The 17,787-nt window shown below is 40.2% G+C and overlaps 1 protein-coding gene across 5 annotated transcripts in view; it reads left to right on the top strand.

Annotated features, from left to right (window-relative positions):
* FTO (FTO alpha-ketoglutarate dependent dioxygenase) overlaps nucleotides 1-17,787 on the top strand; it is a 373,881-nt gene that overhangs the window by 165,365 nt on the left and 190,729 nt on the right. For all 5 annotated transcript variants that reach the window (XM_049702733.1, XM_049702738.1, XM_049702734.1 and 2 more), the window contains exon 7: nucleotides 1,741-1,860. In XM_049702733.1, coding sequence (XP_049558690.1) covers nucleotides 1,741-1,860 — 120 coding nt within the window. The remainder of the gene's footprint in view (nucleotides 1-1,740; nucleotides 1,861-17,787) is intronic.

The following is a 17,787-nucleotide window of genomic DNA, read 5'->3' as shown; positions in this document are numbered from 1 at the left end:
AGTTCTACGTATCAAACAAACATTTAGTTAATGTAAACTAAAACCCTTTCATATGACTTGGTGTTCTCAGATTAGTTATTTGAGCCATTTTCACCAATGTTAAATCTTCACAAGTTGCTTTTGTTTGCCTCATGAAAGTTCAATATGGATAAACAAAACAAAAAAAATTCTTTGTGGTAACAGGTGAAGCTTATAATAGCTCTGTGCCTGTATATGGAACATGATTACCTTAGCAAAGCCAACCTTACTCAACATTAAGCTGTGAAAGCTCTACATTTCTGGAGACAACAGAGGTAGAAAGAGCTTTGGGATGAATGAAGTTGTACTTTGATTGTAAAATTTGATTTTCAAGTTGGAGATGAGTGAAAGAAAATAGGAAACAATTTCTTATTCTTTCAAAGCTTTACTCAGCCTCTCACCTACACATATTGGGATTATTTCAATTGCAGGAAGCAGAAAACTCAACCCGAATTAGTTAAGCAAAAAGGGCTTCAGGAATAGCTTGATCAAGGGTCAGTTGATGCCACCAGGACCCGGTTTTTAACTGTTCATCTTGCAGCTGCTTCCTACTGTGTTGCCCCCATTCTTCCCATTCTGCAAAATGTTTGAAGAATCCTCTTCCTGTATCTTCTCACAGTCTCAAGACTTACTCTGATTGAACATATGCCTGTTTCCCCCAAACCCAGTTATGTGACTAGGAGAAGTGTGGTGGGCTGATTGGCTCAGATTGGGTTGCACATTCCACTCCTGGTATAAGAGCTGGAGCTTTACCCAGACCACATGGACTGAGACTGGGGAAGGGAATGGATTATCAAATGAATAATGGGGTTTGGCTAGAGTAGAATGATGCTAAGGAGGCAAATCTTTGAAGTTTACCGTACTAGGTTCATAGGAAGGAAAATAAATTAGTAGTGTCTTTCCTGTTCTTTTTACCTATTGTCATTTGCCCTGACTGAACTGAGAGTGACAATTTAAATGGCTCCGTAGGTTTTATGCCGCCGTAATTAGCTTTATATTGTTCAAGTTATCTGAGTTGATGTTACCACCAGCCCCTCCTGGCCCATGGGTAAATTCTTTGTTTATTTTAGAGCTAAGAAACTTAAAATTGATATCTTCTAATATGTGACTGTGTTTTGCTCTTAATACTAGGTCTTTAAGAAAGATATTTAATGAAAACATACTTTGTTTGATTATATCTTTCCCATCCTACACAGTGCAGGCTGCTGTAAACTTTAGGATCTCAGGATTTGTTGTTGATTGACTTATAGTTTCCTCATGTCCGGGTGATGAACCAACCAACAACCTGGGTTGTCTCAGTAAGCTTTTTTTTTTTTTTGCGGTACGCGGGCCTCTCACTGTTGTGGCCTCTCCCGTTGCGGAGCACAGGCTCCGGATGTGCAGGCTCAGCGACCATGGCTCACGGGCCCAGCCGCTCCGGGGCATGTGGGATCTTCCCAGATGGGGGCACGAACCCGTGTACCCTGCACAGGCAGGCGGACTCTCAACCACTGAGCCACCAGGGAAGCCTTCAGTAAGCTTTAAGACTACTCTCTTCCTGACTTGCAAAAAGGCTCAGGAGACTCCAAGTTATATCGGGAACTGGTTAGGCTGAGCTTTTCTCACCTTTTCTCACCCTATGGCTGTGAAGTTACTGGAGGAGAACTGAGTGACGAAGTTTACTGTCCTTGATTGTCTATCATGGTGGCATTATAACCACAGTCTTGTCTTTATGATCCCCAGGTCGAGTTTGAGTGGCTGAGACAGTTTTGGTTTCAAGGCAATCGATACAAAAGGTGCACCGATTGGTGGTGTCAACCTATGACTCAGCTGGAAGAGCTGTGGAAGAAGATGGAAGGCCTGGTAAGTATCTGGGACCAGGTTTCCTGGGATGTTGTGCTCCGGCAATCCTCGGCTGCCTAATTTGCATGGGTAAAGGCAAGAGAAAGACAAGTATCATATGATATCGTTTATATGTGGAATCTAAAAAGAAAATGATACAAATGAACTTATTTACAAAACAGAAATAGACTTACAGACATAGAAAACAAACTTCAGGTTCCCAAAGGGGAAGGGGAGGCGGGGCTGGATAAATGAGGAGTTGGGGATTAACAGATACATGCTACTATAAATAAAATAAACAACAAAGACCTGTGTAGCACAGGGAACTATATTCAATATCTTATAATAATCTATAATGGAAAATAATCTGAAAAAGAATAAATTTATTTTTTATTTTATTTTATTTATTTTTGGCTGCGTTGGGTCTTTGTTGCTGCACGCGGGCTCTCGTGGTGAGCAGTGGCTACTCTTCGTTGCAGTGCGCGGGCGTCTCATTGCGATGGCTTCTCTTGTTGCAGAGCACGGGCTCTGGGCGCATGGGCTTCAGTAGTTGTGGCTCATGGGCTGTAGAGCGCAGGCTCAGTAGTTGTGGCGCACGGGCTTAGTTGCTCCGCGGCATGTGGGATATTCCCGGACCAGGGCTCGAACCCGTGTCCCCTGCATTGGCAGGCGGATTCTTAACCACTGCACCACCAGGGGGGCCCTAGATTTATATATATATGTATAACTGAATCACTTCGCTGTGCACCTGAAACTAACACAACATTGTAAATCAACTATACGTTAATTAAAAAATAAATAAAGACAAAAATCTCTAAATTAGTGAGTTAGGTTACTCTTGGGAAGGTAGTGGGAACAGCCAAGGATTTTGTCAGTACAAGCTTAGTTCCGTGCAGTGAACCTTTATTGAGCGTTTCCGACATGTAAGGCACCGTGTTAGATATACACTGGGAAGCGACGATGAGAACAGTACAACTCCTAAACTTCATTTGCATTTTTATATGCACCAGGCACTATTCTAAGAGTTTTCCCTATATTAACTTTTTTTTTCTTTTTTTTTTTTTGCGGTACGGGGGCCTCTCACTGTTGTGGCCTCTCCCGTTGCGGAGCACAGGCTCTGGACGCACAGGCTCAGCGGCCATGGCTCACGGGCCCAGCCGCTCCGCGGCATGTGGATCTTCCCGGACTGGGGCACGAACCCATGTCCCCTGCATCGGCTGGCGGACTCTCAACCACTGTGCCACCAGGGAAGCCCCCTATATTAACTTTTAAAGTTCTTACAACAGTCCTGTGAGTTGCAGAAACTGTTATGAACCTTAATTTATAGACATGAAAACCAAGCCCTAGAGAAATTAAGTGCCTCGCCCAAGGTCATGGAGTAAGTGGCAGAGCGAGATTGAAACCCAGGCAGCCTGGCTTTGTAGCTTGTGCTCTTAACCACTACATTCCGTTTAACAAGGAGAGAAGCATGAATATAGCCAGGTGTTGCATTAGCTAAAATGAAATCCTGTAATAGAGATTAAAAAAAAAAAATCACCATCCAGAGGCCGGAGTATTAAATTCGGAGCACTGGAGCTGGGACAGTTGTGAAACAGCAGATGTGGCTTTTGGGGACCTTGGGTGGGGAGAAGTAGGGTCGGATAAGGCATTCAGAGAGAAGCATTAGGCCCCAGGAACTGTAAAAACAAGATCAGGAGTGGGGAAGTACAGTGTGATCAGAGCACGGGATTCAGGGGATGTGTCATAGGAAATGTATCTAGAAGGCAAGTTGAGGCCACTTGGAGTAAGTCTAAATTAAAATAATAGTCATAATAGCAAATACTTATGTGATACTTACTAAGTACCAGACACTATTTTATTTAACTTTTATGACAACCCCATAAAGTAGGTATTTTTTCCCCCATTTTACACATGAGGAGACGGAAGCACAAAAGGTTTACCTGACTTCCTCAAGGTCATACAACTAAGTTGGGGAGCTGGGATGAGAACTCAGGAAGACCGGCTCTGGGGTCATGCCATGTGTCACCTCACTGTTCTACCTCCAAATCGTCAGGTTTGGAATGTAGTGGAAAAGTGATAAAAGCCTGCTGAACTCTTGAGAGAGTACCACTGCACAGACTTTGAGATGTGCTAGAAACAGTGAACTGATTTGCAAAACTGGGTAGTTATTGCTAATCCCTATTTTATAATAATCAAAATATCAAGTCACAACCCTGAAGGGGCCCCAGTTTGAAAGTCTGGGTCAGAGTCCAGAAGTCTCTGCTTTTCAGACATTTCCTTAAATCTTTAAACCATGCCTTTTCATGAATATATGTCGGGGGGAGGAAAGTTGTCATCCTTTTAGTGTACTAATAGTATCACAAAAATGGATTTCTCCAAAGACTTGAATCAGTGCAAAATGGAGCATTGTAAAACTGGGTTTGGAGGTAATGAAAAGTTCATGCTGAAATTTCCTCAGTTAGTTCTGTTCCTAAATTAGCCTGTGTGGAGTATGCTCCATTTTTATGGGATGTATACATAAGGCAGCTTCACTTTTAGGGAATTTCTTTTTCACTGTGTAATTCTGGTTTTGTTTGCATCTGAGTTAGAACTTCTTTACTTGCTGAACCTTGACACTAAGGCATCAGTTTGACTTTGGGATTGTAATTTGACAGTTCTTTGAATTAGAGCTGGCAAACTCTAACAACTAAACAATTAGAGTTGGCAAAATAAGAAAGAAACTCACTGAGTTTTTTTTTAATGTTTTTGTATTGCTTTTGTTCAAGGGCTTTTTTTTTTCTAAGTGAAATCTTTGGTTTTGTGAGCTTACCAGCGATGTTCATTATGAATTCACTTAAACTGTTTAGTTATTTATATATTTTCAAATTTGGCGGTGATGGCACATTAGATCGACTGTCTCCCTTTATAACTCTCGTGTAAAAATACTAAAAAGAAGAACAGTCTTGGGAATTCTCCAGAGCGAGTTTCCTTGCAGTTGGTGTGGCATTACTAAGTGTTCTGAGTGAAATCAATGGCCTCTGTGTCTCAGCAAGTCTCGGGATGATCGTTATCAGCAGAGTGAAGGTTTGGGCCAAGATAAAAGGAATGGCATTCTAAATTAAATTTCAGCTTCAAGCCTTTTTTTAAATGACTTCTAGCAAATTCATAAGAATTTACTTTTGCTATTGGAAGAAACAGAAGAGCATAATCATTGGGCAGGTCTACGCTTCTGTGGCTGTTAGTGCAGTGCCATCTGGTATTTGTGTGTTCTGGGTGGAATTGGCACTGGCTGGTTAAATTCCTACTTTGTACCAGCCCACCTCATATTTTTTCAGTTGTGAGCAGTAGGGGGCAATGTTGAGCTACCAGTTTGACGCCCCCAGATGCTAAGCCTTTCAGGAAAATGCAGACAAATGCACCATTAACTGTCCAGAATTATCCCTGTTGCTTCAAGTTAGCTGTAATCTCCAAGATTCCATAACACAGGAAATCAGTTGTGGGTTAACAAATTCAACAGCAATTTAACATAAAAAGTGCAGTGTTTGGTGCACATTTGGATTCTATAGAGTTAGACTAAGCCGAACGGCCTTTCTGAACGTACTCACTTTGCTTCCAGGGAATATACGGCTCAAAATGATGATCCTTTTAGACAAATGATTCTTCTTTATCGTTATGCTGTTTTGAATTGTAAAAATCACATGTGTGTCGTGGAAAGATTTCTCTAATTAATGTATTTTGTCTGTTCTGCAACATAGCATTGATCTCCTTTGGCGAGAAAATAAAACAAAAAACCTCGGGCAATATGTACATTACTTTTCACCTTTTGCTTGTGATTAAAGCAACCTTTGACAGCCCTCATACCAGGGAAGAGACTTGTGTTGTAATTCCTCTCTGTCTTTGTGTTCATTTTTTTCCTTTGTGGTTGGAAAGGGGTAGTCTCAGGTAGGATATAAAAGAAGAACGGAAAATGAGCTTTGAAATCACATTTCTTCCATTAATGGTAATTGCTTCACATGTCATAACCAGTCACATATTTTAAAAAGTTTAATCAGCTGTCTCTAAAACTCCCCTAGCCTCCACTGCCAATCCCCTGTTCCAGAAAGCAACGTTTTTTTATCACACGGTTTATTCTTGCCGTTTCCCTCCCCGAGGATAGTTTTACTCTGGGCATACTCTTGTGATGTAAATGTTAAACCTTATATTTGAATGACATTCTGATAAAATATCACATTTTCCCTGAATATTACCTCATGAAGTTTTGAGCCATTAAGCCCAGAGCACCAGAACCCTTTCTTTTTTCTTTTTCTTTTTTTTTAAAATTTATTTATTTATTTATCCATTTTTGGCTGCGTTGGGTCTTCGTTGCTGCACACAGGCTTTCTCTGGTTGCGGTGAGCTGGGGCCACTCTTCATTGTGGTGTGAGGGCTTCTCATTGCAGTGGCTTCTCTTGTTGCGGAGCACGGGCTCTAGGTGCGCAGGCTTCAGTAGTTGTGGCGCACGGGCTTCAGTAGTTGTGGCTTGCGGACTCTAGAGCACAGGCTCAGTAGTTGTGGCACACAGGCTTAGCTGCTCCGTGGCATGTGGGATCTTCCCGGACCAGGGCTCGAACCCATGTCCCCTGCACTGGCAGGCGGAGTCTTAACCACTGCGCCACCAGGGAAGCCCCCCAGAACCCTTTCTTACAACCTAGGAAGTTAGCCTAGTCTTTTCTCTCATTTTGCTCTTCAGGAAGGTGTTATGACACTAACACTATTCAAATATTTGTATTTGTGTTTTATTCTTTTTTAAAACCAGCCCACCACCCCACATCCAAGATTAGCATATTATGGGGAGACTGTTCAGGATAAGAGAGAGTTACCATTTGAAAGGAAACTGTACAGGCTTTGCTTTCTGGGTAAAAAAATATGAAAAGCTGAACTCTCCTGTGAGGTGAGGAAGTCTTGCTGTAGCCAGAGATTCAACGGATAGGCCATTTGTCTCTTAGGGTCTGGTATCGCACTTTGCAAAACTGACATTTATTTTACCTATAAAAATGTTTTAACACTATTGAATTCACAGTGATACAGAAAAGAATGCTAGGTGTGATGTCCTCTAAATTGATGACATTTATTCATTTCCTTTTGACCTTAAAAAAAAGGTCAATTTGGTATAATTCTATAGAATATTCTACAATACTTTCCAGAGTAAACATTTTCAGAAGTACGGATGATTTTTGTACTGGAGAGAAATTTCCTCCTTCTTTTTTCATTGCTTTTTTTTTTCTAGAAGACAAGGGTAGATCCTGATCGTTTTGAATGTTTTGAATTGCATTTCCTGCCTTGACAGGTCCTCGTGCTGGCATAGCAGTGCATTTACATGGCAGTTGGCCTTAATAACCTTTATTGACTTTAGTGGGTCAGAGCCAAGACTGGATTATTTTAATGTATCCGTTTTGAAACAGTGTAAAACACAACATATAATTATGTTAGGTAAGCTATCGGCTACATTTAATTCTACCCATTTATGTTAAAATTTGGCACGGGAGAGCAGAGAGATGTGGAAAATGAGTAGGTGTTTTATTTAATACTGTTCAGTTTCTTGTTGTTAAAGTTTTAAGAGAGAAAGATACTTAAGAATGTGAAAGTTGTCCTTTAGGAGTTAGTTGTAATCGTTTAATTTCAAGATGAGTCATGCCTTTCAGCTTGTCATTCTGGCCTGTGTAAATCATCTGGGAAAGCTCAGGCCGTGGAGCCTGTCCGTTGCTGTCTGGCTGAGCCCTTCTTAGTATAGGTTACACTAAGGTGGGGAATGATTGAGCCAAAGAGCAGTTTGTTTGTTTTTGGAGAGATTAATGAAGCTATCATCACAGTGCTTTAGATTAAATTCTTTGTAACTGAATAAAGGAACAAGGCTGCTTTTTCACATACTGAAATATACGTGAGGTATACTGTTTTTTGCCATCTTATTATAGTTCAGTAAGCTAAGTTCATTTTAAACTTTCTTCCAAGATTAAAGATTTGTGGGGGTGTGAGGAAGAAAGTGATGTAAATAGAAATGTTAATTTTTTGTCCATATTAATGGTGGAGTCATCAACTTATATATATATGTGTGTGTGTATGTATATATATATATATATATTATATTTATATATCTCTCCCCTTTAACGTTAATGTATATACTAAATTATATTTGCTAATATTAATCCTGTCTTCCATTTTTCAGAGTTAGCATTTCTGATATAGGAGCAAAGTATATTATAGTAATTTAGGATCTGGTGTGAAATGTCAAGTGGTTTTAAATGAAAATTTAAACTCCCTTTTCCCTTTTTTGACTGGTACAGTGCTGAGTGGCTCAGGAGAAGCACGGATTGGAGGCAGGTAAACAGTCACAAGCACCCAACAATTCAAATTATGTGTGCAGACTCTGAGGTCTGGGACCTTCTATGTCTGTTTAGCTTTGGAAATTTGGAGAAAAGAAAAAAGTCACTTTTCAGCTATAGTGGCTTAAAACCCTTGGCTCACATTTTTTCTTACCTTAAACGTGTTCACTGAAGGTTGGTTCTTTCCATATGCCTCCCTCTCCACCCCTACTCCAATTCCACACCTCTGCATTATTCTATTAAGAGTAAAATATCTGGGGGGAAATTGTACGTATAACTTAGCAATGCATTTCGAACAGGTTTTGATGCCTTTGATTGCCCGTCCGGATTTCTCTCAGATTTTTCCAGTTTTTTCCTTTGTTGCTGCAGACTTAATAATGAATTAAGAAAAAAAAAAAAGTGTTGTGAATCCTGTCTTTTTGGGAAGAAATTTACAATTCCAAGAGAATCCAGGCTTAAGCCTTAGAAACAGAATGTGCATGGAAAGCACAAAGGACTGTGTTTATGATTCCTTTTGAAGTGTTTTTGCAACTGGATAAGGAAAATTTCAGAAACCGTCTGATAGTGTTCAGGGTAAATACTTAAACCCCTTTAGAGAATTTCACACACAGATACTGTGCAGCAGAAAAAAGGGATACTTATGTTTCTTAAAGCTACTACAGCCTACAGCTTTGTACTTAAAGACAGAGGTGTTGAATAGAATTCTACTGAGGATACATCCAGTGACAATATCTCCAGGAACATCAGAGCAAACCAGTGGGTAGGACTTTCTGTTTTTAACCCTTCCATGAGCTGTGTGAGAGCTGAGCTTTATTGGTACCAAGTACTAGGATGTGCCTGTTACATTGCAGGAATGTTAAGAGGATTGTTCCAGTGCCTCTGCTCTGCTCACAATGAGAACAAGGCTAAAAATGCTGAAGATGGTGAGACAAAGCAACAGGAGCCGGGAGATTCCAAGTGAAAGCCTTGCCGTCTCTTTTAACTCTTATTAGTTTGTGGAGAGAAAAATGGAATAAACAGCTAAGGTTTCTATTTGAGCCTGGTTTCATAGGCTTTAGCTAAATTTTGTTAGCATTTGTTAATAAACACACAGACAAACACACACACCCCCATTTCACATACCTTCGATATATTTTTTTAAGTAGACGAATTCTCTTGTTATATATCATTTTAACCACACTGGAATTCAGGTTGATGTAAAGGTGTGAAGAGCCCACTCGTTTTCCCTGGGGAGCTATTGGAGCCTTGGCTGCTGGAATTTGTCTTGCATTGCTTTGACTAGCAGACCATCGTGGCATTTCAGATTGAATTCAGAAACCTTCAGACCAGATTGGGGTGGTAGGAATTTCCATTTTTCCTAGAAAAGATAGAGCATAAAACAAATGTATACTGTATTTCCTCTGGTTTTGGGGGGGGCAGGGAGTGGGACAGTAAATTCAGCTCTAGTCTGTCATTTATCTTTTTATAAATATCTTTGACATATTCTAGAAGAAGGTCAGTCTAAAGGAATGAAATGATTTCAACAAACAAACAAACAAACAAAAATAACCCGACAGGCCTACGGTTTTGCAAGGGAAGCAGGATTTCCAAAGGCTATGTACCAACTGTTGGGAATATTAATCAAGGTCTTAGGATCTTATTTCCCAAGATGGTTATTGAATGGTCCCTAAAACTATTCCCTTCTGAAGAAAAGTGTTTTGATGATCAAATGAGAGAGTTCGTAAAATATAAAAATACTATACACATGCAAGTCATCACCAGGAGTGATTTTAGAAGGAAGTGTAAACAGGTGTCAATTTTGGACCCCTTACTTAGAGGTTATTTGAGTCTCCTTAGTGCCAGCATCCCTCCCTGTTTCCCATTTCCCTTCCTCTAGAACTAGGGTCAGTCCTGGAGCTAAAGGGACTCACAGTGTCTGGAGCTCAGGGCTACTCTGGTAATGTTTCTCCTTTACGGGGGGCTAAATACTTTGGGAGGCAGGGCTGGGAATCTTTCCATATTTTGCAAAAATGTCTCTATGGACAAATGTGCTCCAAGTGCCGAAATCCCAGAGAGCTCTGGGAACACATTAAGTCGACTCTTTTGTGCATTAAGGGTAACATAACCATCGTCCTGCTCTCTTCTTGTTGACATCTGCAAAAAATGACCTTTTTTTTAAACCAAAGGAAACTGATATGTTGCCTTTTCGGTCTTCCTGAAAGAATCTCTGTGATCATTTGTAGATGATATTCTTAACACCGTCTTTTCCCTAACATGTAAATTATGATCAACTTTTTGGTATTTCCTTACACAGTCTCAGCCCATCTGGAACCATCTGTGACAATCTCATTTGTAAATTTTTCCTTGATGTGTATAAAAATCTCAGATAATCTCCAACTTGGTTTTGATTGATTGACAAAATTAGCCTTCACATAAAAATCTGGAGTCTTATGGCCATATTCAAAATTAATTTTCAGTGTTTAAGACAAATCTGCTCTGGTTATAAAGACCTGGAACAGGTGGTAGCTTGATAATATATATCCCACTAACTTAAATGTTATTAATTTAAATGAGCACTTATGAAATTGCCCGGAATTATGCATCAGATCTTCTTTAACAGATGTTGAGGGATTAAGAAGGCTTGTATTTTATTTAACGTCATAAACTTTTCTTGCAGTTACCAGTGAATTTTTTAACGGACGAAAGTAGTGGGATATGCCAGTCCTTGTAATAAATTAGTGTTTTCTTGGTACTGGGGTCTCATATCTTGGGCCACCTGAACCGTAGTTGGGAAAGGTGTGCCCTCTTCAGCCATCTAGTAATAAGTATCTCAAATGTAGCAAATCCAAAACCGAACTCTTGATTCCCATAGCTCCCCCTGGCCTTTCTCCCGGTATTGCACAGTATTGCACAGCCAGAAACCTTGGGGTCGTCTTGATTTATCAGTGAATCCAGTTAGCTCTATTTTCAAAATAGATTCATGATCTAATTACTCTTTACCGCCCTCTCTGCTACTACCTTGGTGTAAATAACCTCCCTATTTCTACCACTTATATGTTCACCCCTGTTAAGAGTGTTCCTTTCAAGTATGTCAGGTTATTTCACTGCCCTGGCCCAAACTCACCATCCCGTTCAGAAATCCGGCTTCCTTGTGAGGGGCCTAGTGCCCTCTAGGATCTGTCCACCCACTCCCTCCTCTCCCCACCTAAGTCTTTTCCCCCCTCCCCCTCCTCCTTCTAGCCTTCTTTACTGTCTTTAGAACATGCCTGGTTTCCTCCTGCCTCAGGGCCTTTGCATTTGCTGTTGCCTCCATCTGGCACATTCTTCCCTCTCCTGACTCACTCTGTCACTTCCTTCCCAACTCTCTGCTGCAGTCCCTCCTTGGAGAGGGTTTTCTCTGACCAAGCCCTCTCTGGTTGCAGAGCAAGAGTGTCTCTGTTCTGCTTTCCCTCCTATTGCTCTCCCCTGCCTGCCGTGATACCACGTATGTGTTTACGGTCTGCCTCTACTTATAGAATCCTCACGAGGGCAGGAACTTTGTTTTATTCACTTATTGTTTCCCCAGCTCTTAGGACAGTGCCTGATATTTAGTAGGTAATCGACCCCTAACTTGTTAAAGAAAATTAGGAGTTTGGGATTAACAAATACACACCACTGTATATAAAATAGATAAACAACAAGGATGGACCTGCTGTATAGCACAGGGAACTATATTCAATATCTTATAAATAACCTATAATGGAAAAGACTCTGAATAACAAAATATATATATATGTGTATAACTGATCACTTTGCTGTATACCAGAAACTGACACAACATTGTAAATTAACTATACTTCAATTAAAAAAAAAAGAAATGGGGAGTTTCCTGCCAGTCCAGTGGTTAGTACTCCATGCTTCCACTGCAGGGGACCTGGGTTCAACCAAAACAAAACAAAACAAAACAAAAAAATGACTTCATGTTGGGTCAGCATTCCAGCCTTGCCATTTCCTCACTTCCAGGCTCAATAGCGTAGCCTTCAGTACATTCTTTTTAACTCTGTACATTTTCCTCAAATGTTAGGTCCTGCTTCACAGGAATATTTTGGGGTTAGTTTTATTTTTAAACCAACGTAACCCTCGTAGCAGTACCCCCAAAACAGCTTGAACATTAAAAAGTAATAATAATATCAAGAGCACAGAGGATGTACCAGAATGTCCTGTTTTATGCCTTTGGCATTTACACTGTGAAGATGGAGCAATCACTGGCGAACAACTTATGCGAATATGAAAACACTTTTTTGTAAAAATGAGAGATGTAGGTAGGTTATTAAGTTTCCCCGAGTAATAGTGCTGTGAAAACTTAAGAATCATGGTGTTTTTGCCTCATTTGTTGGCATTCTTCGTATTTTAGATTTCCCTATTCTTGAAAAAATAGAGTACAGTTGTCATAAAATTAAATGAGTTCCCCAACAGAGCTTGGACTTTTCATGACTAATTTCCCAAGTTAGATAGGGAAAGTGGCGTGAACTGGACAGGTGTGGGGTACAGAACTAGGGAAATCTCTGAGGAGCAAACTGACTTCTGCTAGACAAGCTGAAAACTGATTAAAATATTTATCATCCTTTGGGTATGCAATAGCTTTTGATGATGGAAGGCATGTTAATATTCATCTTTGCTGCTTGTCTACACTCCAGACAGATCCCAGGAAAGAATGTTCAGATGACCAGTTTTCTCTCCTCACCAGGAGTCCTTGAGACCCAGTACAGCTTGGAACCAAGAAATGCCTTGTGATGTGACGGAGCTTTTCCTCTGGGGGGTGGGGATGGGAGGAATACAAACCAGGAGAGACCTTTGGACTGGAAAGCTTTAAAGGATTACTGCTTTCTCACAGGAAGTCTTTTGCCAGAACAAAGGGAGAAGTTTGGTCATTTTATAAGCGGCAGAACTGCCGAGGCCAAGTCCATGAGGCTGACTTGGCTCCTTGGGGGGATCTAAGCCTTACAGAGGATTTTGGGGTAAATGCCAGTGTGGGCTGAAGATTCCCCTCTCCTTCCCCCTTCTCCCCGTCTTTATTGAGGAAGTTGTTTGCTGCTGGTGCCCAGGTCTTCTGACTGGTTCCTCTGGAGTCTCCATCTTGTTCTCATCTTGAGATGGAATAAGTATAGATGGTGTCCAGTTAGGCAGGTATGAATAGCATAAGGTGGCCTGCTGCGGTTCTCAAGACCTGTCTTTTTTTTTTTTTTGCGGTACGCGGGCCTCTCACTGTTGTGGCCTCTCCGGTTGCAAAGCACAGGCTCCAGACGTGCAGGCTCAGTGGCCATGGCTCACGGGCCCAGCCGCTCCGCGGCATGTGGGATCTTCCCAGACCGGGGCACAAACCCGTGTTCCCTGCATCGGCAGGCGGACTCTCAACCACTGCGCCACCAGGGAAGCCCAACCTGTCTTTTTTAAAAAAATTTGTTTTTAATTGAAGTATAGTTGATTTACAATGTTGTGTTAGTTTCAGGTGATTCACTTTTATATATATATATATGTACACACACATACATATATATACACATGTGTGTATATATATATATTTTTTCTTTTTTAGATTCTTTTCCCTTATAGGTTATTACAAAATATCGAGTAGAGTTCCCTGTGCTATACAGTAGGTCCTTGTTGGTTACCTGTTTTATATATAGTAGTTTGTATCTGTTGCTCCCAAATTCCTAGTTTATCCCTCCCCGCCTTCCCCTTTGGTAACCATGTTTGTTTTCTATGTCTGTGGGTCTATTGCTTTTTTTTTTTTTACCTTTTAATTTTTATTGGAGTATAGTTGATTAGCAATGTTGTGATAGTTTCAGGTGTATGTGAGTCTATTTCTGTTTTGCATGTCAGTTCATTTGTATCTTTTTTTTTTTTTTTTTAGATTCCACATATAAGCAATATATGATATTTGTCTTTCTCTGTCTGACTTACTTCACTTAGTATGATAATCTCTAGGTCAAGACCTGTCTTTTAATTTTTTCTTTTTTTTCTTTAATGGGAGAAAGAATCTGGCTTATTAGTTTAGTTAATGAAGCAGTGTTGTTTTCTGTCTTGATTGGAATAGCCTTGATTATATTTTTGAAGACAAGTAAGAGCCCTGAAAGAAGCTGACCTTTTTATGGAGCTGTCTGAAAAACCTGGCAATTGAATAGAATATTCTCATAAAAGCAGCAATATGTGAAGACACTTAGTTTCTGTCTTTAAAATCTGAAAATTCAGAATCTTCCCCCTTTTGCATTTTAGTTTCTATTATTCCATGCTAAGATATTTTTATGAAAGATACCTTAGAAAATTGGACAATAATGATATATTTGAAAACTCTTAAAAGAGTGAAAAAGAAATGTTTTTCTTCACCCTAGTCATTTAATCATTCATCTGCTCCACTTTGCATAGATAGTGTGAAGTTATACAAAAAGTGAGGACTTGTGTCTCCCAGGTTGATAAGGCACAAGGCAGTAAGTAATTCAAAGGGAGGAAAAACAAAGGAGAAAAGTGAATTCTGACAGAGGCCTTTGGGAATACAGAGGATTTTGATAGCTAGAGCCAGGTGGAGTCTGCAAAGATGGCCGAAGCAGAGACACTGTAGTGGGAAAACACAAGCTCTGCTCACAAATTTGATTAGACTGGATGGAGTGTGCTTTGGGTGAGTCCAGCAGTGAGAGAGATTAGGAAGATGAACAAGGACCTTCTTTTTCTAATGCATTTCTCTGTAAGGTAAGGCGCTCTCACCCCTTAATAACTGGCTTCCTATCAAAGTCATGGGAAGCAAAGTGCTAAACATGCACAGCTAAGAATAAAATGAAACTATTTTATTATCTTGCATCTGCAAAGATTTTACTTGGGAAACAAGTCAAGATTGTATTATTTGCACTGACTCCAAGACCTGTTTGCATCCTGAATACAGCGAACAAGCAACACTACATTTTCAGAAGGAGAATTACAAATGAGTTGAGGCTTTTTCCAACCAAGGTCTTTTTTTTTTTCCCTCAAAAATTGAATACCAGACCTACTGTATAACACAGGGACCTATACTCAATATCTTGTAATAACCTGTAATGGAAAAGAATCTGAAAAAGAATGTAAGTATATACATATATATATAAAAATAAGTATGTATATATCTGAACCACTTTGCTATATACTTGAAACTAACACAACATTGTGAATTAACTATACTTCAATTAAAAAAAAAATTGAATACCAGCCTAATAATTTTGGACTTTGGTCAGAGGCAGGTCTTCCCTTGTGGGAACCACCTGTGATTCTCTTCCGTGTTTAGGAACCTTAGGTCTATTTCCTTCTTTTTTTTTTTTTTTGGATATTGGAATTGTGGTTTGGAGGAAATGACATCTCCACTGCCTTTTCTAGAGGCAGCCGTCTTGAAGACGTAAGTACTTGCATAGAAGTATTTTGAAATACAGTCAAAGTGTCATTCATGAGTTACTTGATTTGGACCAGGATAGCAGGTGTGGTCATCTGTCATTTCCACCGCTGAAAAAGAGCATTTTCTTCCCCACGCGTATCTCCCCATTCTTTGGCTAATAGCTCCAAGTTAGTGATTGTGCACTCCACGCTGTCCTACATTTGCCATTGCACTTTGGCATGTCAGTCACACCACTTGAAAGACAGAGTCAGTGTTCGGAATGTAAATAGTGGCTGTGCATTCTGGTCTCTCCCACCTTTATATATAGATCTCTGCTAGACTTTCACTTTTTCCCTCTCCGTGATGTTTTTATTTTCTAGTGACTACTTTGATTACTTCCAAGGCACGAGGTGTTAATTCTTGAGTGATTAATAACTCTCTGTGAGTTTGTTCTTCAGATGCGAGCTTCTGCAAGATTGCCTTTACTTTGATTCTGTTTGGGAATCTAAGGTCTTGAGATAATGTAGAGGCCACCTTATTTATCAGCGAGATGGAGAAATGACATTATAGGGCTACTGTTTATGTACCAGAGAACCTTATGAGAGAGTCACACCCAGGAGGCTCTTTCCTAGAGAACACAGTGGACTTTGTACTTTTCAGAATGCCTTCTCCTTTGATATCTCTTTTTTTCCTCACAGTGCCAGAGAAACTGGTAGCAGAGATGTAGGCAGATTTGTCATTGTCTTTCTGGGCTGGAACATTAATCCTGTGCCCTTTAGTTTTTGACTGTACCGTGGTACCCACACTGCTAGGCTCTGACAAGCTGAGGTCAACTGCCGTGGAATCCCGGAGCATCAGAGTTGGAAGGGACCCAAGAGATGGTCACCGCATTCTCTTCTTTTTGGCAAAGGAAGGGCTCAGGAGGTACAGAGGCTTGTCTGGGGGCAACAGAGCCAGGTACTGGTGGACCTAGAACCCAGATTCCCCAATTCCCAGTTCAGCATTTTCCACCATGCGCTAAGTCTCCCAGTGTCTATGCCTTCTCTGATGCATTCACCAGCTTTCGGCTGGATGCTAGTAACAAAATATGATAAAAGGAATGTTTCTCTGGAGTCTTTTCTCTGCCTGTGTTTGGGCCTGGCATATCAAAATTAGGCTCTTTCGTGTTGAGGTAAACAATTGTTTCTGTTCATCCAGTGTCCGTTCCTCCTCTAACAGCCTCTGTATGTTCTTTTGGGGACCAGTTTCTTTTAGTGGATGCAGGTGGAGTTGCATTGCCTTCGTCTGGCTACTCCACAAGCATGTGACCTGAGCTAGGTCTTTCAGATCAGCTCTCCCAGGACTATTTGCTGACACATGCACGTGGCGCAGAATTCAAAAAGTATCAAAGCATATGCAGTGCAAAGTAAGCCTTTCCCGCCACTCGCTCTCCCAGACACCCATTTCTTTTTCCTCAGAGGCTAGCGCTATTCACAAACATTTTTTTGTACCTTTCCAGAGATATTCTATATACTTACAAATATTTATGTGCTTTTTTTTAAATGAATAAACACTGTATCTTAGAGACCTTTTCATATTTGTACATTCATTTATAACTGCGTAGCTTTTCATTGTATGGTGTCATAATTTATTTAACCAGTCTCCTACTGTATTCAGTCTTCTGCTTCTGTAAATAATGTTTTAGTGAATATCCTAATATAGGCATACCTTGGAGGTATCGTGGGTTCAGTTCTAGACCGCTGCAATAAAGTGAATTTGCAGGAAAGTTAATCACTCAGGTTTTTTGGTTTCCCAGTGCGTATAAAAGTTATGCTTACTGTAGTCTATTACATGAATGTTTTTAGAATCATGTCTAAAAAATGTACATACCTTAATTTAAAAATACTTCAAGGCTAAAAATTGCTGACTATCGTCTGAGCTTTTTGCATTAGTAACATCAAAGATCACTGATCACAGATCACCATAACAAATATAATAGTAATGAAAAAGTGTGAAATATTGTAAGAATCACTGAAATGTGATTCAGAGACACCAAGTGAACAGATGCTTTTGGAAAAATGGCTTGCTTCATGCAGGATTGCCACAACCTTCAATTTGTAAAAACCAATAATATCTGCAAAGTGCAATAAAGCAAAGTGCAGTAGAATGAGGTTTCCCTGTACATAAGATTTCCACATATAACATCTATGATAATACCTAGGAGTAAAATTGTTGGATCAAAGAATATGTGTATTTTCAATTTTAAGAGAGATGGTC

This window comes from Orcinus orca, chromosome 20 (genome assembly GCF_937001465.1).
Source record: "Orcinus orca chromosome 20, mOrcOrc1.1, whole genome shotgun sequence".
In the NCBI taxonomy this organism is placed as follows: Eukaryota; Metazoa; Chordata; class Mammalia; order Artiodactyla; family Delphinidae; genus Orcinus; species Orcinus orca.
The sequence above is the reverse complement of the archived record's forward strand: the minus strand, read 5'-3'. Positions and strand labels throughout refer to the sequence as shown.